The 25,836-nt window shown below is 36.3% G+C and overlaps 1 protein-coding gene across 2 annotated transcripts in view; it reads left to right on the top strand.

Moving 5' to 3' along the window:
- The window catches only part of LOC112058365 (hypoxia-inducible factor 1-alpha), a 135,901-nt gene that overhangs the window by 21,272 nt on the left and 88,793 nt on the right, over positions 1 to 25,836 (top strand). Inside the window, exons 1-4 of one of the 2 annotated variants that reach the window (XM_052888140.1) lie at positions 11,369 to 11,525; positions 13,734 to 13,921; positions 18,006 to 18,175; positions 23,400 to 23,570. In XM_052888140.1, coding sequence (XP_052744100.1) covers positions 11,461 to 11,525; positions 13,734 to 13,921; positions 18,006 to 18,175; positions 23,400 to 23,570 — 594 coding nt within the window. In that variant the 5' untranslated portion in view covers positions 11,369 to 11,460. Of the gene's footprint in view, positions 1 to 11,368; positions 11,526 to 13,733; positions 13,922 to 18,005; positions 18,176 to 23,399; positions 23,571 to 25,836 lie in introns of those variants that run through there. The other variant, XM_052888141.1, reaches the window with a different exon arrangement.

Genomic DNA, 25,836 nt, shown 5'->3' with positions numbered 1-25,836 from the left:
CCTAGACAAATTCTTGGAATTTATTATAATTGTACTGCCTTTTAAATTACCTATATTTATTTCTTGGTACTTTATAAATGTGATTGATTATATCGATCGAGAACCTTACTAGTACCTACCTATGCTAGATGCATAAGACAAACATTCAGCCTTCTTTTAATAAATAGGGTTTATTAACGTCCAAATTCGAAATTCATATTAACCCACTGGCGGGGCCACTACCGTGCCCACATATTAAAATTGAGGATATACGAATATAATCTACAAAATGTTGCTAAGGAGGAAAATTGTAAAATGAGGTTATATATATTTTACACATTGTAAATTTCCAAATTTTTACCGCGAAATGACGGGAATAACCGGTTAGCTCGTAATTGATTTCTCTTGGTCATTTGCATACTTATACGTAAGAAGTATCTACGTAGTCCGAGATTAAAGTGCTTTATCGATTTTCTCGGAATAAGTTTTTATCTTTGTACGAGTAGGATCTCTGAACTTAGACTTTATTGTTATTAACAAATTAATAACTTATGGCGGCCCTCGACTCTGAATGAAATCGCATGAAATGCCTATAGGTAGGTATTAATCCAGCGGTTCAGAAGTTGTGACAAACATACAAACATGTGTAAAGGTGTAACAAACATAGGTACACCCTTAAACATACACGCAAACTTTTGCTTTTTTAATAATTGTAAAAGCTTTTATAAAAAATATTAAAAAAGATCACACTAATTATGAGTGTGTCATAGAGAATCTTTCTTAAAGTTTTTTTATTCATTACCAATTATCCCTTGACTACAATCTCACCTGAAATGAAAAATCGTCACCTCTTTCGGTTTGTACACGAAATCGTGCCGCATAAATCGCTTGGTTAAAGTGTTAACAATTGACATATAAATGTACTTTATTTATTAGTTCACTCAATCAAACTAGAAAATTTTCTAGTCTTTTTTAGCTGGTATCATAATCGCCCCATGCTTCATTCGCGGTCTTACCTAGACGGGATAGGATCAGCCATTCGTCAGGTTGACACAAACTGAGGGACATACAAATTTGTATAAGTGCGTCATACATAGCTCTATGATTGGATGCTATAGTTTTAGCAATCACTGGCATTAGTCACCAGTCATATCTAACGTAATTTATTTATATAAGAATGCGAAGATTCGACTTCTTTAAACAAGAAGATTTCTTCATTATTTAAGGTCACATTCATCGATCTCTTATTAAAAAATGGATGCACAATCAACGACAAAAAATCGTTGAGTGCCAAACACAATTTCTTGGCACTCATCTCAAGTAGTCGCATTTGAAAATTCAACGTTGAACTCAATCCTTAAGGTTCAATTTGCTCTGAATTTGGGGTTTTATTGAATATTGGACTATATTTAAATTCCTTTAGGTATAATTTACCAATAATTCTAAAACTGTCTAAGCAAGGCCAGTTTTTAAGTGAAATTTTCTACATGATTGTGCGTCCTTTTATTATAAGAGGTTAATGGTCACATTGGACTAGTGGATTTTTCGAGATAAAATAAACTACCAAATTATGCATCTGCTCAGATGACGTCTTGGATTACATGCAATAAAAGTTCTAAATAATAGTTAACACTCCTCTTCTCCGCTCGTGTTGTTCTTCCTGCCCAGCTACAAAATAATAGTTAACACTCCTCTTCTCCGCTCGTGTTGTTCTTCCTGCCCAGCTACAAATTAATAGTTAACACTCCTCTTGTCCGCTGGTGTTGTTCTTCCTGCCCAGCTACAAAATAATAGTTAACACTCCTCTTCTCCGCTCGTGTTGTTCTTCCTGCCCAGCTACAAAATAATAGTTAACACTCCTCTTCTCCGCTCGTGTTGTTCTTCCTGCCCAGCTACAAATTAATAGTTAACACTCCTCTTGTCCGCTGGTGTTGTTCTTCCTGCCCAGCTACAAAATAATAGTTAACACTCCTCTTCTCCGCTCGTGTTGTTCTTCCTGCCCAGCTACAAAATAATAGTTAACACTCCTCTTGTCCGCTGGTGTTGTTCTTCCTGCCCAGCTACAAAATAATAGTTAACACTCCTCTTCTCCGCTCGTGTTGTTCTTCCTGCCAAGCTACAAAATAATAGTTAACACTCCTCTTCTCCGCTGGTGTTATTTTTCCTGCCCAGCTACAAACATATAGTTAATAGTACTCTTCTCCGCTCGCCAAATTTGATATGAGCCAGCAGCTTTGAGCCAGCCGTTCTAATATGTACATAATACTTTCCGCGGTTCTAGTGAAGTCGTTAAAAAGGTTATCGAGAGATTTTGCTGACATTCCTCTCGCACCCACTTCTGCTGCTTATAAACTAAGCACATTGCCATTTATAATTGGTTCATTTGTTAGGTCATAATATTTATTTACTTTTGGTGAGTGGTCTTTTAGTGGTCTCGCACGGTACACTAAGTGCTTCAAGTAGGTAGTTAATTTTGTTTTATCATTATATACCCATATTCGGCTCACTGGTAGACTTCACACTTGTAAAGAATTAAGAAAATTCTCAGTTGTTTTTCCTTCACCGTTTACGACAAGTGATATTTAATTTCTCAAAATGCACATAATTGAAAAGTTGGAGGTGCATGCCCCAGACCGGATTCGAATATACGCGTTCCGAATCGAAGGCAGAGGTCATTACCACTGGGCTATCACGACTCAACTTTGTTTATGATTCTGATATTGTATCTATATATGTATATGCCGATATTTTCCATGTATATACATTATATAATATACGTCGTAGTGGACGTGATCTTATACAGAGGCAACCGTGCGATTTGCAATTGGTCGTAATTGCAAAAATAATAGTCCTCGACAATTGAACCACCGCCGTGACGCGAACACGTTTGTGAATTTATGTGACCGTAATTGAATAGCGAGAATCTAGATTGGCAGAAGTTTTCTAATAAAATCACTTCAAGTTAGTTATTTTATAGTCAATTTTATAGCATCAACTTCTAGAAACTTTTATTCTTTGGAGTCACTTTACTATGAATTTTTTATGCTTTTGTAATTGGAATTCTAATGCGTTTCCAGATTTTAGGGACCTTGTCGTGTTTGTTTTAAAATTGTTCCTATATTATATTATACATTTACAAATTATTTTAACTTTAAAAATTTGAATCTTTCTTTATTTTTATAAACTTGATATTTAGTTTCGGTTTTAAAGTAATAATTTTGTTGTATTTTAATAAAGTTAAATATTTTGTAACCATTTAAAATTGAAATGGGTCGGTTTCGTAAAATGAGAGGCCATTGGCCTTTGAGCTTTCACATGTGCTATACTGGTTTTTCGTTGTAGGTAACTCCAGTGCAACAATGGTCCTCACATCGAGTTCAATTTTTCCTTACTGTCACGCAACGATATAAATACCTACAAATATTATATGTTGAATGGTCATTGTACTATAGTTTAGCAGATGCTCCCGGTTTGGGCACACATTGCCCAATTTTAGTAGATAAAATATATATTTAATGTTATGGTTTCTTCTGTTATTATATGTGTGTGTGTGTAAACGGAAGTATGTTAGATAGATAGAAAGCATGCCGTTTTAATTTTAGAAAACACAAAACAGTTTAGTTTTTTTTTGTGCAAATATAACAATCGTCGTAATTCCTTTTCAAAATTATGTAGATTTCAATTAATTTTTATCAAAACATATTTTATTATTCGAATAAGACATTAATCGGTTTATCATTTCTTTACACGAAGTAAACAAATGTTAAAGTAATTTTCAAAATTCTCTGTTTCTCCCCAAAGTTTCGTCCATAAAGATGTTATAAAAATGACTGCTTGTATTTTGAATATGCTTTAAGTATTATGTTAATTGAATTAGAGTATTTAGAACTCTTGTTATCTGAGATTACGAGATACGGTAGCCAGAATAAACAATATTACAATATTTTATCTGTTACAATTTTGTAAACATTAACTTTGATGAAGAATGATCATCTATTATAAAATTTTCATGTTCAGTATTTTATACTGACTCACTTGTTACTCGAACATCAATATTAGGTGCGCTACAGACGAATCTTACTGAGTTTAAATTTAACATTTAATTGAAACTAATAAATTCTCAAGGTTTTTCTCCAATATAAACAAAACTCGACGTCAACAGCCATAAAAAAGTAATTGCTGCGGGGTCGGAAGGTGTGAAGGTGTTTGTCGCTATAATACTTAATACCACATTGTCTGTGTATTGATCTTGGATTATACGCTAAATCAACACAATATGACCATTCGATTAAATTAGAATAATACAAAAATTATGCTGACTTGTTCAGTATTTTTTCTTGCCTTGCCAACCTGGTACACTGTGTTGTACCTAAGTCAGATGGAAGCGTCAAGATAAAAACGCGAAGACATTGTCTATTTGATTACTAATGTTTGCCACGGGAGACATTCAGGGCAGTGTCCCTTTTCAGTATTTTGACGGGAATATATGATAACCAAGTCCTGTGCGCCCCATCGTCTTTCTTCTTCTTCTTTGAGTACCTCTCTGATAAGATGGCGAAAGATAGTGAGGAGTCTCCCTATCTTTCGCGAGGGGAAATATTTGCGCGACACGGTCCTCTCTAATGTTCCTCAACCAAGACTTATTTTTCGCCAACCAAGACTTATTTACCAACGCCTCTTCTATCGGCAACTTTGTTCATTAAGATGAGTTGTAGAAGCTCATATCTCTCGTGCTGTATGCCCCAGATATGCGACTTTTCTCATCTTGACGCTCTAAGTCAAAAGGTCATAAGTTCGCGCTTCTGATTGCCGCGTCGCAGAACTTCGAAATTTGTCACTACCTACATCTCGAACGCTTCTTTACGTTTCCTGGTGTCATCGTTTATTGTTCAGGCTTCACATCCGTATAGATTATGGGCCAGACCAACGTATTAGTGGAATGCCCAGTGGGATCTTAAACTGCGATTGCAGAGAACTTCTATAAGACACGTTAGAACAGCATTGCTTTTTTTCCGTTTTAGCCTTTTGTACTTCACAAATCGAAGCGTACAGCAAAAAAGCTGTCCCGTTTATTCATTCCACCATCTTTATAGTCTGTGCAAAATATTTTGAGCTGTTAGTTGTTTATTACACCAGACAAGGAAAATTAATTCTGTTTTCTATTAAACTGTGATCGATGTACGTTATAAAATACGTTATAAACAGTCTATAAATTATGTTTCTGATTCGGTAATACACAAATCTGTAAAAAGAACACAAACAAGAGTAAATATCTGATTTTCTACTGAGAATATTGTAAAGGTGATGATTGTCATTTAAATATCTTTGTGTTTGCGTGTACCTATGTCTATTGGTGCAGTTTTTTTTAAAGCGGACTTGATTGAGATGAAAACTTAGCTATATACCACGAAGATCTGATAAGCCAATCCGAAGACGTTTTTTATCATCATCTCCATCTCTTTATTCTATCTAAATTCATGACTGTCGAGGTCTTTGTTTCAATGAATGTGTGGCGTCTAAGTTTTTGTGTCATGACAATAAACTAACTATCCTCTTTGTTTTTTGTTCGTTTATTTGTCCTTTTCATAAAAAGTCACCGAATATTCTACAGTTGCTGTTTTAGGAGCGCTTTGTTTATTTTGCTTTGGGTTGCTTTTTTAATATTACAAATTACTATTTCGTCGCTTATTATCTTTACACGTAATTTTAGACTATTTTAATGTATTTTGTTTTTTGTGTTCTGATTTAACAAAATCTTTGATGACTTTTGCAGTGTTTGAAATAGAAACATTTTATTTATCAAAATCATCTGCTATTGTGAATTGAATATCTATCAGATACCTGTAAGAAATATTCAGTGACTTAAGGAATTCTAGCTTCCTTTTTCTGTCACTTTTCGGCGCTGAATTGAATTCGTCTCAATATGATATTTATTATCTTTTAAAAATTTCCTATTTGGTAGTTTAGTATCAATATAAACAATCAGATAAGCATATCAATGAAAGTTGCATTAATCTTATCAGTCATAGATTAGAAATGCACCGCCGACTTTTTTCCGCTTATTTATTGATGTATCGATATGAATGCAACTGCGCCCGATAAAACGGCTTAGAATCAATTGATGGATCACAACATTGAAAGGGTAATGTCTATCGAATGGCCTGTTATGTTCGCTATTGACGCAGAGCCCCTCGGACGTGATCTGACTAATGAGACTTTGCTACCTGCTGAGCATTGTGTCGACTGTGGGACTTATATGGTTTTATGGTAGAAAAATATGGCTATGTAGGTGTATTTTGTTTCATTTTATTTAATGTTATCAGGCAAATTTTCCATTGTTAGCTTTTTATTTATTAATAAGTGATTGAAAAGATACTAATGGTTCGAATGGTGTGGCTTCACGGATAGCTTATTAATAGCAATAATAGTAAAGAATTCTTGACACTTTGAGTCGTAATATCATCTCGGTGAAGCTGCTGCGGTTCCATAATGGAACCTACAGTTTCTATACAATAGGAAAATAATTGGTGTCAGAGTATCCCCTCGCAGAACTCTATTCTGAGGATGCACGATGCTTTACACTCTTCAATCTATGTATGAAACATATATGATATACTATGATGTACAAGTATGAAACTTCCATCACTTAAATAAAATAAAACTCCAAGAGAAAAAGGCATGACTACGACCGAGCAGGACCAAAAATATCTACCTACTAATCTTTAAAAATTGCAACTTTTCAATCGGTCGACCTATATGTGATTTTTTCGTATTATTTTGTATCCTGTTTCTGTTTTCTGTGTCGTGTGCAATAAATCACATTTTAATTTTTTACTTAAAAGCCAAAAAAAAAACAAAGACAGTATACGTATTCTGTTAGTCATGAAAAATAATCTATTTTCTGATAAAAATGCTTACTATAAAACACGTGGCGATCGCAGAAGTGCAACAGCAACTTGTATTAAACATAAACATGTTGGAAAACGCTGATGTATTGAGAACAAAACACACGTAACAGTATTGGACTATAAGCTTGTTATAGCCAGATATGCCTCATTTTTTTAAAGTTGTAAGTTTGTCATATTCTCATACCTTAGGTAAGTCATCATCTACTTTACCTTATCCCAATTGAGTGGGGTCGGCAAATTATGCCACTCTCTTCCATTCGTATCTTCATCTATCTATCTATTATATCTATCATTCTATCATTCATTAACTTATCATCCACTCCTTTTACACACACGCCTTCAAAATTCAAATGATTTAAAATAAAAAACTCAAAATTCATTTATTTTAAGAAGACTTAGTTTAAAAGCACTTTTGAAACGCATGTTCGGGGCAATTTTTAGAAATTAAATATTGCGTGTCTCCAACGGTGAAGGAAAAACATCGTAAAGAAACCTGCATACCTGAGAATTTTCTTAATTCTCTGCGTGTGTAAAGTCTACCAATCCGCATTGTGGACTTTTGGCCTAACCCCTCTCATTATGAGAGAAGACTTGTGCTCATCAGTGAGCCGAATATGGGTTGATAATAATGAAAATGAAGTATTTCTGGCAGTTGCAGGCTCTCGTTTTATATAACAGGTTACAGATGTCGACGTGAACTAGTTTCGGGAACGATAAAACACGCAACCGAAGGCCGATAAGGACGGATATATCGAAGTGGGATGCACTGAGGAAAAATATATCGTCAACGGTAAAAAAACGGGAGGAATTTTAACAAGTATACATACGATAATTATCGTAACCATTACCTGTAGCAGCATTAATTACGTCGATGTAAAAACGGTAAAATGCAAGAAAAATTACTTCGCACGTTTAATACAATTTACGTTTAGATTGTTGTAATAATTTTAAACCTTGAAAATAATCCTTTATTCATCACATAGAATGAGATAAGATAACAACTAGCAGAAATAATAAATAGTTTTTATAATTACGTTATGAGCCAGACGAATCACGACATTCAACCGGCTTCATTGATTCTTTTTTTTTGTGAATTACTACAAATTATATTTAAGATAGCACTTTTTTATTTACAAGAAATAAATTGACTTTAATTAAGTTATAATTAAGTTATTTTTGAAATGAAGATTTACCTCTAAAGTGCGTTAAATATATTGTAAAACTTCTCAATAGGGTAGTCGACTCATATCGAGTTTAATTTAAACAATATTAATTTCGAATAGTACATTGAATAATGAATAACGAAATTGAAAAAAGTTAAGGATTTCTTATAAAGCTTAATTTTATTAAGACTCTTTCAAAAATGTGGCAACTAGCCTGTTGATCTCAGCAAACCACAGCAAGTGTAGGTACCTGACACCTAACCACTTAACAACATTGAATAGTTTTAGTATTGTAGGTAGTATTTTATTTATTACTAGCAGGCGACCTGCTGTTTTACCTTCGTAGTTCCTTTTCCCGTAGGTATACGGGGATAAAATATAGCTTTATATAAAATATGTTATTAGCTGATAATGTAGCTTTCCATTAGTAAAATAATTTTTCAAACACATTCTAGTAAATCAAGAGATTATCCAACAAACTTACCTCTTTACACGCTTTATTTATACCTATTAGTAGGAATAGATAAATGATTCGAAAGTGGTTTTGCCATAGATATATAAATAGTATGTTACATGTTCAAAATGATCACTCTACGCTGAAGAAACAGGGCAAAAACCTTTAGTAACTGGAATGGGAACATCTATCAATGCTTTTATTCGTCCTCAAGGCGATTCTAAAACTAAAATGATAGCTAGCTTTATTCTCAGTTACATACAATGATTCATGATGGATTTACTACTTTTCTTGCAATTTTTTTATGTAGTTGAATAATATTTGGCACAATATTAACGTTCTACCCACAGATTACTGGTAAACGACAACATAAATATAATAATACTACTAAAGGACGCCAAAGACTTCCACGGGAAGTACGGTTTTTTATAAATCAAAACCAGAACCATAGATTTTTCGAGATATAAAGATACATTACGCCATAACCTCTTATAATTTCCAGTGAAAGTAGTAAGCCTGGACAAACAGAAAGACATACAGACCGACAATAAATAAAAAAAAAGTGCGTTTGTGCTTCAGTATCGTGTTAATAATTATACGATGATGAAGTGCTTCATCATCGTCATCATCATCATCATTATCAACCCATATTCGGCTCACTGTTGAGCTCGAGCCTCCTTTTCGAATGAGAGGGGTTAGGCCAATAGTCCACCACGCTGGCCCAATGCGGATTGGCAGACATCACACACGCAGAGAATTAAGTAAATTCTCTGGTATGCAGGTTTTTCCTTCACCGTTTGAGACACACGTGAAATTTCTTAAAATGCACACAATTGAAAAGTTAGAGGTGCATGCAAGTGCCCCGGACCACTGGGCTATCACGGCATTTGATAAAACATCCACTGTGCTATAAACACTTGATAAAATATAATTATTTTGAAATCAAAGGCAGATATCAATTTTATTTATATTTATGTAGGTACTAGCGGACGCCCGCGACTTCGTCCGCGTAACCCTTACCCTACCCTACCCAAACCCTACATCTACCCTATCCCTACCCTACCCTACCCTTATATACCTTACCTACACCCTACCCCCATCCTACCCCTACCCTCCCCGTACACTATCCCTTTCCTACCCCTATCCCACCCGTACCCCTATCTCACGCCTATCCTACCCATACCCTACCACTTCCCTATCCTACCCGTACCTCTACCCTACCACTACCCTACCTCTGCCCCTACCCTACCACTACCCTAAACCCGGCCCTAAACCTACCCCTACGCTTCCCTACCCGTACCCTACCCTACCCTGTAACTTCTCTATCTTACTCCTACCCTTAGCAAAATCGGTCCAGTCCTTCGAGAGTGGTGGTATGACCAAGAGAAATAGAGACTTCTATGCTAATAATATAAAGAGGTAAAGTTCGTGTGGTTGTAGGAGGTAATCTCTGGATCTACTGGACCGATTTGGAAAATTGTTTTACCAATAGAAAGCTACGTTATTTGCGAGTGTCATAGGCTATGTTTGATCCCCATATTCACACGGGAACGGGAAATACGTAAATGAAAGCGCCGGGCGTCATTTAGCGGAATTTCCGCGTCTTTTAGAAATTTTGTATTATCTCCGAAACTATTTAAGTAATTAACATACTGTAAAGGGCAAATCTTATCTCCATAATATCCTTGTGATTATTAAATAATTTATTTTAATAAGGATTAAAGTTTAGTTGTATAAATAATGACGTAAACCTAAGTATATAAAATTAATAATTTTTAAAATACAAAAGGTACTATATCTGCTAATATATAGAAGATAGATATATGGTGTCGCGGACTTTTTTGTAGAACTTTTAAAGATACATAAAGTCTCCATACATTAATTTCAATTTTACACAATAGTTAAGGCAGCGCATGCGAATAAGTCTGTTTAAGAGGATTTTCAGTCCGACCTGTACGACAAAAACTGTGATAACTCGACTAATATATATGATACCAATATAAAATAGCCTATAGCACTCCCCGATAATGTAGCATTCTACTGGTGAAAGAATTTTTAAAATCGGACCAGTAGTTCCGAAGATTACCCCATTTAAAAAATGTGACAAACTTACAAACTTACAAACTTTACCTCTTTATAATATTAGTATAGATATAGATTAGTATAGATATATATTACATTCAATTTAGCATGCTTTACATTGCGGAAATTTGTCATGAATACGGAACAGTTAATTTATTTTGGTATTTTCCGCGAAAAATGGACGGATTCTAGCGGCAACGTTACTCAGACCCGATAGAAAGCCTCTACTTAAGTTTCACTTCAAAGCCGGATCATCCACAGGTGATGATTAATAACTATAGTCACTCACCATCCAATAAGTCCACGTGCCTACAGCTCTAACGGCAGGGCATCCGACAAAACTGATCGTGTGTTGGTAGCGATCTGCATGATGTCATGATGTCATGCACAATGCGAACGACAAACGGCAGGATGCCCTACCGTTCGCGCTTCAAACACGCGGACTTATTTGATGGTGAGTAGCTGGCATAATGTTTAATTGTGAAGCCATTATAGACATATCCACACGATTATTTTTGCAAGTAGGAGACAGTATAATAATTAATTTAGTGATTTGAGTACTTACTTTTAAATAAATCTATATCGTACTCAGTTTACGTATTTGTTGTTAAATATATTAGTATGCTATTTAGAGCAGCTGATAAAAGGTACCTACCGTTGCTTCGGGCCTAATGACAAATTAATGGAATAAATCAACTTTCCGTACTCGCCATACTGTTTTGTGATTTGGAAACGAGTTGACTTGTGACTAATGAGTTATTTGTTTGTGTATTATGGGTTTCAAATAAAAGCTAATAAAATAATTTGTTCTTATTTAGTGATACTGTGAAATAAATAAATGACCGAATTTTCGTCGAAAGTGTTCGTCTGAAAAATGTGTTTGCCCGGAGTGCCTGAGCTTAATGTTGTCGGAGATAAACTATGTGCGGTGACTAAAAGGTATTGATGAATTTTAACAAAAATGCGCAAACTAGAAACAATGTGTTATGGGTATTAAGGGAAGCCGTTTGATACAACAGGGTGGGAAAATCCCTAGAAATATCTATGTCTCTTATCCTTTGAGTTATAGATAAAACGAGACAGTCCTACGTTTTTACCCTTTAGAATAGATTACTTAACACTGTATTACGTAATGTTTAAGGGGGGCTCTATGCAAAAAAATAAAACACAAAACACATAAGAGCCATGATAGCTCAGTGGCTATGACCTCTGCCTCCGATTCAGAAGGGTGTGGGTTCGAATCCGGTCCGGGGCATGCACCTCCAACTTTTCAGTTGTGTGCATATTAAAAAATTAAATATCACGTGTCTCAAACGGTGATGGAAGAACATCGTGAGGGAACCTGAATACCAGATAATTTTCTCAATTTTCTGCGTGTTAAGTCTGTAAAATCCGCATTGGGCTTGCGTGGAAGACTATTGGCCTAACCCCTCTCACCCTGAGAGGAGACTGGAGCTCAGCAGTGAGCCGAATATGGGTTGATAATGATGGTGCAAAACACACAAAAGCTCCCATATAAACTGCAGATGTTGATAAACCGGACCACTTGTGCATTGAGTTCGATGATTTTTTATCATTGAAAAGTTCACTAATACTTTTTATAATGTTTAAATATAAATACATTTCTTAAATAAAGTTTATCTTCATTCAGTTGCTTTGATCATGCGATTGAAGCTTGTTTTGACATAAGTAGCCTCAAGCAGTCGACTACTACTACTAATCGGTCGGTTTAAACTATGATTTATAGATTGGACGAAACAAAAGCCTTTTCCATATTTATTACAACGTACATGTAGGACTCATCGTCCCTACAACAACATATCAGTCTGTCTCTATATTTTTAGAGCTTTTGAATTTGTTTTTTAATTGTTTTAATATATCATTGGTATTTCCAGTCTGTCTGTAGTTGTTGTCTGTTTGTCCAACTGTTACTGTTAGACTGTTTGTCCTTGTGTCTATTTCTGATCCCGTTACTAGTATCATTGTCTTAAGTTCCCTGCCAATGTTTGCTTAATTCAGGAATATCTCCTTTGTGTGCTAAGAATGGTTAGTTTCTCCGACGGGAATAGTGTTTGTCTCCTTACATTGAATCAACGTTTACGTAGGTATGTTGGTGCTTTCACAATTAAACTACCTAATGCTAGCCACCCACCATCCAATAAGCCCATCCATAAAATAATAAGTAGCCTTCAGCGCTATCGGCTTGACATCCGATGAAACTCTTATTGACTTCCTCCGTGGCGCAGTGGTATGCGCGGTAGATTTACATCACGGGGTCATGGGTTCGATCAGTCTTTTCAACCGACTTCAAAAAAAGGAGGAGGTTTCTCAATGCGACCGTATATATATATATATATATATATGTTTTTATTTTAAATAGGTATTCTGTACGCACATATTTAGTGCACGAAAGATTTTGAGATAGGTAGTTTATAATACACAAATTTTCATATTTCTGTTATGATAGATATGTTTCAATTATCGTTATCATCTATGTAAAGCTTAATATGTTCGTGTTAACTATAAATTAATACAGTGCGATTGTCTCTGCGCGACCATGATCCCTATGTAACTGGGTTGAGATAATACGATTATGTAAATAAACTGTTCTAAGCAGAGGGACTCTACTTATTGTATGGTAGTATAAACCATAATCCAACAAATAATCCAAAATTTTCCTTAACGAAAAAGAATTAGTGTATATCCAGATCCGCCAAAAAGTCTCTGCGTTTTACCTCAAAACCTATTAGGAGTAGATATCCTTAATTACAACATTAAAATGCAATAAAAATAATTCCTTTTTTAATCGACTTCAAAAAAAGGGGGAGGTTATCAATTCGTCGGAAACTTTTTTTTTTATGTATGTTCACCGATTACTCGAAGACGCCTAATCCGATTTGAAAAATTTCTTTTTTCGTTTGAGAGGGTACGCTTTCCAGTTGGTCCCATAATAATTATGTCAGGATCTGATGATGAGATCCTGGAGAAATCGAGGGGAACTTTCAAAAATCGTAAGAACCGCGCCTAGCTACAAACCTTTTGAGTGATGAAAAGTAGCTATCTTGTGATTGGGCTTGATTAATTTGTATTGCATTTTAGTTTTTTGTATAGATTTCTCAGTATTATTAGATTTATCATTATTTTCAGGAACAATGAGAAACGCAAAGAGAAATCCCGCGTCGCCGCCCGGTGCCGCCGCACCAAAGAGATGCAGATCTTCTCCGAGCTGACTGCGGCGCTGCCTGCCAAGAAGGAGGAGGTGGAACAGTTGGATAAGGCCTCTGTCATGCGCCTCGCGATCTCATACCTTCGAGTGCGAGACGTCGTGTCCATGTGTGAGTATCCTATACAGTATACGCAAAACTTCGAGTCTACTCTGGAAGAGAGCAGACTGTTAGGCTAATGCTAGGTCCAGTCGAAGCCAAATGGCAGCCGGAGTTTTTTTTTTATTAATGACAAATTAGCTCTTGACTCTCTCCTGATGTTAAGTGACGATGCAGTATACGATGGAAGCGGGCATCCTTGTAAGACAGATACTTCTGACGGTTGTTACACGTCGTTGCCGGTTAAGAATGTGGAGGTGGAATAGTTAAACAAGGACTTGTGCCATGCGGCTCCCGATTGCATATCTTTGAGTGCGAGACGTCGTGTCGACGCGTGAGTATCCTATACAGTATACGCAAAACTAACAAAATTTATTATAGGCGAATATTACATCGACGAGTTTAAAATAGCGGAATCACACCCTGGACGCGAGCAGAGGGTTAATACTTAAGATCAATTAAGGCCAATTTTGTTTATCAATGCCAAGTTAGTCCTTAAGTTAAGATGTTAAGTAACGATGCAAACTAAGATGGATTTTGGTGATTTTTAAAATACCTAGTACAGGTAAGATTTCCCGCAAATTAACTCAAAAATTAGAGATTTAAAAATCCCACAGGAATCCTACATTTTTCTTAACAAACTCTGTCTGCTTTAGCGCCTAAATATGTAGAGTTGAGTCATTTACCGTTTTACTTATCTCGTTTTGGATATTAGGCAATAGTCATCAATGATTTGCTGATAACAAAATGATAGGTGTCACAGATAGCCAGATATAGACTGTTCGAAGTACTTACTTATTTGACAAAAAAATTATCAGGATTATTGATATTATAAAAAAATTATTTGACGGTAAAACCGGTTTTTCCTTATATATTTACAGCTGTACTTACAGATCGCTGTTTGTAATTTCTACTTATTAGCTACGTATTTTAAATTCCGACTTATATTTCTTGATGAAGTCTAAAAGTGGCATTTGTGATAGAAAAGTTGAAGAGTAACAGTTACTTAGATAGTGATGCGGAGAGATGAAAGTTACATTACAAAAATAATGATAAAATTGCAAGAGGAGAGGAAGATCAAAGAAGAGATGGTTTGAGTGTGTAAAATAAGAGCGTATCTAAAAGAGGTGAATAGAAAAAGATGTCACATTGTAACATGTGAGGTCAGGACAAGTAGATGATGGATGATGATAATGATGATGATGAATTATATTTTTGGGGAAAGACACCATAAACATAATATGTATAATGGGTGCGACTATTTCTCTACCGTAGTCATTTCTTAATTTCTATCAGAAAAAATTTCTTGTTTCGTTCTTTTTAGACCACTTTTCATGTAGTCGGGTTATAGTTATAAGCTTTATTTTTTAATTTGATCGAGTTGTTTTAGCTCTCTCCATCGACTCGTTACTGACTTAAATTTACCATTAGAGCTATAAGCCGTTAGACTCATTCGTGTCTTTAGTGCCTGACGCTGAATCAATCAATCATGATTGATGGAATGAAAGCAATGATGAGGTACATACTAGAACGCGCATGCTATAATAGAAGTATTCGCTCTTCTCTTGAATATGTTTAAGTTATAGCGCCAGACATGTGCAAATTGCAAGATTTTCCTTATGTATGCAACCACAACTTCCGACTTATTTAGAACTTTGGCACGCGTCACTCCCCACTTTACAATGCAAGCTTTGAAACCGCATTTTGACGTCATCAACACCAGTTTTAAATTGGGAAGCTCAGTTTACTTACAACGCAGATTTACATATAAATGTCTGACAAACAAATTCGTCTCGCAGTTAAAAAGAGGGAATAGTAAACAAATGCGAGATGTTTTCCTCGAAAGTATTGCTAAGTGGGTAGTTCTTAGGTGATTCATAATTGTCAATTCGACGGTTATTTGTGTGAATACCCTCATTTGTTATGTTTCAATTTTACTAATTATTTACCTTTCCTTTAAATAGAAATACTTTCCACTGGGGTAGAGATTTGGTAGTATCATTTACCTTTCATTGATACAAAGGTACAAAGCTCACGTGTACATAAACTGACACTGAGCGCATTCATAGACCGACAATCTGTCAGGAATATTATTTCGTGAATGTGTTGAAACTTTCGAACCGATTTGGCTGAAATGAAATGTCTGAAATTGGGCCCACTTTTTAGAACGACATAGAAATAAAAAATGTACTAAAAATCGTGTATATTACTAGATGGCTCCATCTAAGCCGAAATAATATTCCCTAACAGGGGAAATAAGCTGATTTCATTATTTTCACACCAAACTTAGTGATTATATATCCTCTTTGATGCGTATTCCACTGATTGTCAGTTGTCTTTGCAAACGCGGGCTGTCAATGTCAAAGTCAATGAATGAGATGTCATTGTCAAATATCATTATAATCTTGATTTGATTAGATGTGTCTAGTTAGTCACCTCCTTTTTAAAAGTCCTTTCAGTTAGACACAGACAATGCAATTAATTTTATGTTTAAAAGGTACGAACTATTGCCCACCTGTAACAAGTAATTTAACTTATTAGGCAAATATAGATTTCTTTATAAATTGGCCTCGTGAGTTTTCTTTAACTGTCCAAATTTATGGCCAAATATCAGCTCTGTATTATTTGTATAATTTGGGCCCGAGTTTGTATTGAGACTGGGTTTCTCTTTTTCAACAATTCTTGGGAAATAGTTTATACCCTATATTACCACGTAGGCTCTTTATACCGTAAAAATCCATAGTTCCAGCAGGATTGTTTTTTTTATTCTTTACAAGTTAGCCCTTGACTACAATCTCACCTGATGGTAAGTGATGATGCAGTCTAAGATGGAAGCGGGCTAACTTGTTAGGAGGAGGATGAAAATCCACACCCCTTTCGGTGTCTACACGGCATCGTACCGAAACGCTAAATCGCTTGGCGGTACGTCTTTGCCGGTAGGGTGGTAACTAGCCACGGCCGAAGCCTCCCACCAGCCAGACCTGGACAAATTAAGAAAATCTTAATCTGCCCAGCCGGGGATCGAACCCAGGACCTCCGTCTTGTATATCCACCGCGCATACCACTGCGCCACGGTGGCCGTCAAAATTTGGATTTGTGAAACTGAATTTCACGCCGACGAGTAGGTATTTCATTTGGGTAAGTAGTCAACTTAGTACTAATTACGCCACAATACATCAGTAATTATAAAACAATAGCGATGTCAACATAAACACGTGACTGAAATACGCTCCACACGCTTTCATGTCTTTTGGTAACACGCACAAAAATAGAAAGAAGTAGTACATTCATACACATGGTATGACCTATTTGTTAGTCTCCTGTTGGCTTCACAGTGAGTTTGTATTCATAATAGACTACGAGTATATCCTTTAATTTATTAACGTTGCGTGTTTTTTCTCATAAATTTTATGCATACATGTAGGCTTGGTATGGAGATGTAATGAAGGTCATATTACCAGAAGAATGTTGAATTTGCAAGTGGAAGGTCAAAGAGGAGATGTCATTGATGTTGGAGTGCCATGTAGTATATGTGTGTAAAAGGGAGTGCGTGGTGAGTGTGGTGAGTTAACGAGTAATATAGACGAATGGAGGAGATTGACATATTTTGCCATGGGATAAGGTGAATGTATTCGTAGATTTCGTAGATAGACCTACTTGCGTGGGTATGAAGCGGGGCATTGCATCGCCATGGATGTGTGGACCATCGAGAGTGTTACGAACGAAATTGCGAAGCTATATACAATCATATTAAGAGTGAATGCGGTAATAGATGTGGGCGGGGATCGAACCACAAGTCCACAACCCTTCGGTGACGAGTCCAGTCCCTTTACTAAAATTGCCTTAAATGAAATGAACTGAGAGTTCCTTTCATTTATTTTTGAAAGACTGTGCTAGAAGTGGATACGACAATAGACCAACGGGGTGAGGATTGAACCACCACCCCTCGGTGATGAATTCAACCGCTCTTACCGTTGAGCTATTGGTTCAGCAAATCCAGAGATTAATCCAGATTAGCCCCTACGACCTCAGAAACTTTAACTCTGCAAATTATTAGTAGTTATAGATTTAATAGCTGTATTATTTCTTCTTCCAGTGCCCGAGGACAAAGAAGCGCCGAAACTGCAAAGCCCTAAAGGCTTAGAGGAGGTGCAGTCAGAGCTGTCATACATGAACGCTCTGGACGGGTTCGTCCTTGTGTTGTCACAGCAAGGCGACATCGTCTATTGCAGCGAGAATATTTCAGAGCATCTCGGAGTTTCACAGGTAAACTTTCCTTTAAATTAGAGAAGAGCTTTTTATTTAGTAAGGGTCCTGAGATATTTCAGAGCATCTCGGAGTTTCACAGGTAAACTTTCCTTTAAATTAGAGAAGAGCTTTTTATTTAGTAAGGGTCCTGAGATATTGGGGTCTTTTTTTTTTGATTGTTTATGTGCCGTAGGTTCCTTACTGCACGCCATTGACGGTCAATCATTCTCACGGTTCTTCAGCACCCACTACTATAATTGATCGAGTTTTGGTCGCTGCGTGCATGACGGCGCGACTTATGAAACGTCTCCGCTGCCGTTTGCGCTGCAGAAATGTAAGAATAATTATTGACCGTCAATGGCTGACTAAATGAGACCTCACCGGGAACATAAAGTACCTACTTAAACTACGCTTTTTATATCCATGATCGGTATTATCATTGACATTTCTCTGAGATATACCATATTCTATGTTAACTAATCGCTGATAGTTTGGCTTTCCATTGTAATACTTTCGGAGCTTCATCGTCAGTATTATATTTATTTTTCGTTGATGCTTATGATCATTAGGATCTTAATTTGTTAAACACAATTTATCATTTATACTCAGTACTAGCGGACGCCCGCGACTTCTTCCGCGTAAAACTCGATGTAAACTTTCAACTACCTCTACCCTACCCCTAGCCTACCCCTAGCCTACCCCTACCCTACGTTGAAATTTTTCCTGAATTTTCTTTGCTATAAACCTCACGGGGCCCGAGACCTTTCCAACGAATGCAAAACCGTGGAAATCGGTTTGTGCGTTCTGGAGTTATAGCGTCAGGAAGGAAAACCCGACTTATTTTTATATAGTAGATTATGTTATCTACCTACTAGTATATTTATGTCCAGCTTAGTATCGTTTCGTTGACGTTCTATTGCTGTATAAGGTCACGCCTATACTCGTAACTTTGTAAGATGACATCCGGTGTTAAGAATACCACGGCACCCCTCTACATTCCAGTTTCCTTATTTGCATCTAGCAGTCTGATATCCAATTACAAATTATCCCATGATATGGCTTATATTTTTACCCCCTACGCAAAAGGTGTGTTTTAATTTTGACATCGATGTCTGTCTGTGTGCGTGTTTGTGGAATTGTAACTCTCGAACGGTTGTAAATTTCGATGCGGTTGTGGAATCAGGACTCATGCAGAACATTGTACGCTTTGATTGAGTTGGAAAGAGTTAGCTATAGACGTGTAGAGTTAAAAGCTTAGCTCTCCTCGAGAATCACATGACTTCTTTACAGTGCAAGCAATGTGCATTTGCCTTAGCATTACGTTACATGAAAATGTTTTTTTTTACTTTTTTTAATGTTTTACATTGTACTACAATCTCACCTACGTACGGTCCCTGGCCATTTGGACGGCTGTGTTGTTTTTTATTATTCTTACAAGTTAGCCCTTGACTACAATTTCACCTGATAATAAGTGATGATGCAATCTAAGATGTACGCGGGCTAACTTGTTAGGAGGATGAAAATCTACATCCCTTTCGGTTTCTACACGACACGTCTTGCCGGTTTTGTGGGATAAATATTGGAGAATCATATAGTAGGCTTACATTCTGTTGCATAATCACTTGAACGTGCATGCTAGCACAGAATCAACAAACATAAAATAAAATAATGCATACAGTAGGAAACTGCTCGATAATAATAGGTTTGTCAGCTTTTGGAAACGATTATATGTAAACGACTGATATACTTACACGTGACGTGTGGACGCGTGGAAGTTTTTAATAGCACAGCAAAATAATGCGTTATAAGTACCTACATTGCGTTGCAATGTTATGTCAGCCATTGACGGTCAATTATTTTTATAGAAGACGTTTCATAAGTCGAGCCGTCATGCACGCAGCGACCAATACACGATCAGTTATAGTCGTGGGTGCTGCAGAAACGTGAGAATAATTGACCGTCATTGGCGTGCATTAAGGGTATCTAAATAATTTTGGGGATCCTGATTATTTTCCAAGCTAACTTTAGGTTATTCACATAATTACATAATTAATTGCTGTCATAATGAAGACCTTGCACCATTTTTCACTTATCAATTTTATTACGAGACGACAATTGAAACCAAACTACACTTTTTTGTCGGTAATATTCGTTCGTTATGAACCCATATTCGGCTCACTGCTGAGCTCGAGTCTCCTCTCAGAATGAGAGGGGTTAGACCAATAGTCCACCACGCTGGCCCAATGCGGATTGGCAAACTTCACACACGCAGAGAATTAAGAAAATTCTCTGGTGTACAGGTTTCCTTACGATGTTTTTCTTCACCGTTAGTGTGATCGATCACACGTGATATTTAATTTCTTAAAATTCACACAACTGAAAGGTTGGAGGTGCATGCCTCTGACCAGATTCGAACCCACATCCTCCGGTATCGGAGGCAGAGGTCATATCCACTGGGCTATCTCGGCTCACAATCGGTAATATAGCTAATAGTAAATAGTAGTGCCGGTTGTATGTATGTACTTCGAAATGAAAAAAAACCGGAAACTAAAGCGAATATCTAATGAATTTTCTTGAGCTTGTTAGAAAACGGTATCTTGCCAGAATATTTTTTGTATGCCAACCGCAACGTTGCTGGTTTATTTGTTCTTCAAATTTAGTATTCTCAAAACGGTACGATGGCTGCGAATTAATAATATGCATTGCGTCAATGTGTGCGTTTGCATTCATTTGGGAATTCCAAGACTCCAATCCAATATCCATAACTGATCGTAATATTGTTAAACATATCAAAAATAATCTATCTGCTTATTACCTAGAAAGAAGAAATATTTGTATTTTTATAAACGTAACGAATAAACTCAGAAATTAGTGGACCGATTAATAAAATCTTTCACCAAAATAAAGCTACATTATCAGGAAGTAACATTTGCTATATATTGATTTACTAGCGGACGCCCGCGACTTCGTCCGCCCTTAGACCGTAATCCGACCCTCTTGAAAAATCCGTTCTTAGCGGACGTCTACTAACTATAAACTACCTCCCTGCCAAATTTCATCTCTATATGTCAAATAGTTTTTGAGATTTCGTGATGAATGACCTTTCGCATTTATACAGGGTGCTTGGGAGTATTTCCCATAACTCGGGGTCTGGGGTTATATTCTTTACCGAAAATTATTTAAAAATGTTCAAGGAACATGTGTTCTAAAATTAATATTTTCGGGGTGAATAATATTTCTTTAAATAGATCTTAAAATGTGTCCCTTATACTTCATCCTTATAATAATTATAAGTAGCCAAGTTTGACGTATTTTAAAATGCAAGGATAGATAAAGGCGTGTGTTACATGGATAGTTAGAATTATTTGAATTACTTTGTATGAAACCATAAAAAGTTTAAATTTTTAGTTAAAAAATTATTAACCTTCCTCCCGTCCGACCCGTCAACACCTTGTACCTAGTTATGGGAAATACTCCCGAGCTTACTGTATATTTAGATTTTTTGAGAGCAAAATTTCCATTTTGAATAGTTATAAATACGTCCAATTAAATCCATGTTAATTATTTATGAAACAAATTACTTCGCTGTATGATATTTTTTTAATTCATTAATTTTTTAATTTTTTCGCATGACAGTATATAAACATAAATTATAATGTTACAAAGATTATAGAGATCTAACAAAAGAAAGTCAATAAAATAACGGTCGAATTTCGATTACAGTATCTGTCACTATGCCTGTATGTATATTATTTTAATATGATAAAACAGTAAACAATATAATAAATAACATTTTGTAAATGTATGAGTCATATCTTTTATAAAAATTTTCTTTTCATACCGTATTGAAATAGAAATCGTGGAGGTAATTATAATTAATTTTACTTGCAAATAAAGTAGGTCTCTGTACCTACGTAACGATGTCAATTGTTTTAAAAAAGTATTATGTAACTAGCTGACACGAGAAATGTTGTTTTGCAATATACGTACAAATTTCTTCTATTCAAAATTTGTACCATAGCCTAGTATATATTTAGAATATATACTAAGAGTTTCATGGATCATACTTTCATATTTCATAGCCCGATTCAGAACTCGAATCCAAGACCTAAAGCTCTATAGTCTGAAGATATATGCACTGGAACAAAAAAACATTATCGTTACTAAGCAATTATTACCAGCCGCTTACAATTGCCTGGTGACGATTACCAATGATTATGAATTCGACATTGAAAGTAATGAAAACAGAAGGGTGAACATAATTGTATGAAAACAATCCATCAGGAATAATTACCTCCTAAGATATAGCATTGAAAATGAATCTATACTAATATTATAAAGCTGAAGAGTTTGTTTGTTTGTTTGTTTGTTTGATTGATTGAACGCGCTAATCTCAGGAACCACTGGTCCGATTTGAAAAATTCTTTCAGGGTTAGATAGCCCATTTATCGAGGAAGGCTATAGGCAATATTTTATCCCGGTATTCCTACGGGAACGGGAACCACGCGGGTGATACTGCACGGCGTCTGCTAGTATTAAATAATATTTCAAAATGTCGTTGAATAAAAGATCTTTAGCGAATCCTTTTATATACAATGCTCCTCTATCGTGTACGGTCCCTGGCCATTTGGACGGCTGTTTTTTTTTATTTTTACAAGTTAGAACTGTACTACAATCTCACCTGATAGTAAGTGATGATGCAATCTAAGATGGAAGCGGACTAACTTGCTAGTAGGAGGATGAAAATCCACACCCCTTTCGGATTCTGCACAACATTGTACCGGAACACTAAATCGCTTGGCGGTACGTCTTTGTACCTAGCCAGACCTGGACCAATTAAGAAAATTTCAATCACTCCAGCCGGAGATCGAACCCAGGACCTCCGTCTTGTAAATTCACCGCGCATACCACTGTGCCACGGAGGGCGGCTGTATAAAAGGTGTGGGAAACTTTTTCTTTCAGTAGATCCCACCATCGGGTTGGAGATCTACTCTGTGGCCTCTACATTTTCCACCATTAAAGAAGATGTAGGTACCTAATGACTTAAATCGAGCCGATGGACGTCCACTGCTGGACATAGGCCTCATGCATGGACTTCCAAACAATACGGTCTCGAGCCGTTAGCATCCAGCGGCTCCCTGCAACCCGTATGATGTCCTCAGTCCACCTAGTGGGGAGTCGACAAACACTGCGCTTTCGACAATACCACTTCTATATTATAGCCTTCTATACCACGTTTCAGTTGGAGATAATGGGGCAAAGCGTGTTCGAATTCAGCCATCCGTGCGATCACGACGAGATCCGCGAGTCCTTACGCTCCGGGAACGACGGCAAACGAGACCTGCTGCTGCGTCTCAAGTGCACGCTCACTAGCAAAGGGAGGAACGTGCATCTCAAGTCTGCTTCCTACAAGGTAGATTTACACAACTAAAAAAAATAATTAATTAACATATATGTGTACGAGTACGTCTCTCATCCGTACGATCATGACGAAATCCGTGAGTCCTTACGACCCGGGAACGAAGGTAGACGAGACCTGCTGCAACGTCTCAAGTGTACGCTCACTTGCAAAGGGAGGAACGTGCATCTCAAGCCTGCTTCCTACAAGGTAGATTTACACAATTAAAAAAAAATATATTTCACATATATGTGTACGAGTACGTCTCTCATGCGTACGATTATGACGAAATCCGCGAGTCCTTACGCCCCGGGAACGAAGGTAGACGAGACCTGTTGCAACGTCTCAAGTGCACGCTCACTTGCAAAGGGAGGAAAATGCATCTCAAGTCTGCTTCCCACAAGGTATATTTACAACACTAAAAAAATATATACAAATATACGTAACTCGCTCCTGCGATCACAACGAGATCCGGAGTTTTTACGCTCGGGGAGCGACGGTAGACGAGACCTCAAGTGCACGATCACTAGCAAAGGGAGGAACGTTCATTTTTTCCGTACGATCACAACGAGATCCGCGAGTCCTTATGCCCCGGGAACGACGGTAGACGAGACCTGTTGCTACGCCTTAATAAAAATTAATTTTACAATAAAATTACAAATGTTAGTTTTAGACATATCGTCCCCGCTACCAACACTTTTTTCAAATACCAAAATTCATAGTTCTAGGTCAGCGGAAGTATTAATTTAGATTCCCTTAAGAGTGTCGAAATATACGTTTTTTTGCGGCATATATACTTAGCTGTTTTTTTTGTAATCGTAGAAATTTGGTTTTCAAAAAGCTTCAAGGGACTGTAGACCTGGTAGGATATAGGTTAAATTTCAACTCGATGCCTCTAAGCGTTCCCGAGATTTCTTGAGTCTTGACAGACGGATAGACAGACAGACGATAAGAAGGTGTGTTAGTATAGCAAAATTATTATCTGACCACAATGCTATGCTATGTGTTTTTCTAACTCATATATTTTTTTTATATTTAGGATCTTACTTACTAAAAAATCGATTGCTATAAAAAAATATGTATGTGCCCATTAGTAAAATGGTTAGGATCATTACGTGACGTCACCACCGCTTGCAGGGTTCTAAGAATGGCGCAGTGTTTTGTGGAGTACATAAACACAATTAGCCCAGAACACGTGTGTATTTCAAATACTTGAACAACAGATGACCTAGAAAATGTTTTTAACGCACAAAATAACGTTTAGTTAGAATCTGTTCTATGTTAGTAGAAACCTTGATTGTTAATTGAGGTTATTAGTCTTTTCGAAATTATTGACACAACTGTTTTTTTAATATCTCATTTACTTATTTGTATTTTTGTTTTTATTTTTAATATTGTTAATAAAATACAAAATATATTACAAAACACTGTAAAAATATCGGTTGTCTGTAAAGTCGGTTTACTGACGATAGTTGAACGTGACAACGTAATAACAAAATACTGATGGCATCTTTGCATTTTTCAAAAGAAAATGTTCGTTTTTCTAAAATACTGTTTAATAATCTTCATAGACCAGAATAGACTTTATTTCTTGTAAAAAAAGTTGGCAACCCTAGAGCGAGGGAACGACGCATGACGTCATCTTTTTTGAGTGTGCTTCGTTGAATGGGGATGATGACTAGGTTTGAATATGTTGATTTTATGATACTTTCGGGTAAATAAGGTCAATGTTAACTAATTTAAACATAAAAAGCACAGATTGTCTGGATATTTGCAAAATAAATGAGATTATAAAATTTCAAAATCTATTAAAAATCTTTTATCGTAATTAGATGAAAATTCATACAGTTTTAGCTTCCTTACATTAAATGTGACATTTTTTAAATAAATAAACTATAAACATAAACGCACAAATAATAAAGATATTATTAGTTTTGTTTGAGCGCACATACAAATCTAACGATCATTACATTACTTACGACGTCATTAGTTCGTGCCATTTTGAATGGGGCGTTTTTCAGGGATCCGCGGCGCCGAAAGTAATGATCGCAGATACCCTGTTTCTTTCCAAAATTGCTTTACTATTAGCATACTCTTAATTTATATACAATTTAAAAAACTGTTATCATCCCTATTATAAGACGTCAAAAATTATAAAAATAAATTCAACCCAAGCAACCGGTGATCGAATTGAACCCAAGGACGCGGATGCAGAAAGCAGGAACTACCAACCACGCCACGCGACTGTCATACTATGTTAGGAGCTTTAAGTTATCCTACA

This window comes from Bicyclus anynana, chromosome 21 (genome assembly GCF_947172395.1).
Source record: "Bicyclus anynana chromosome 21, ilBicAnyn1.1, whole genome shotgun sequence".
NCBI classification, from domain to species: Eukaryota; Metazoa; Arthropoda; class Insecta; order Lepidoptera; family Nymphalidae; genus Bicyclus; species Bicyclus anynana.
Note: the sequence above shows the minus strand (reverse complement) of the source record. Positions and strands in the feature narration are given on the sequence as shown.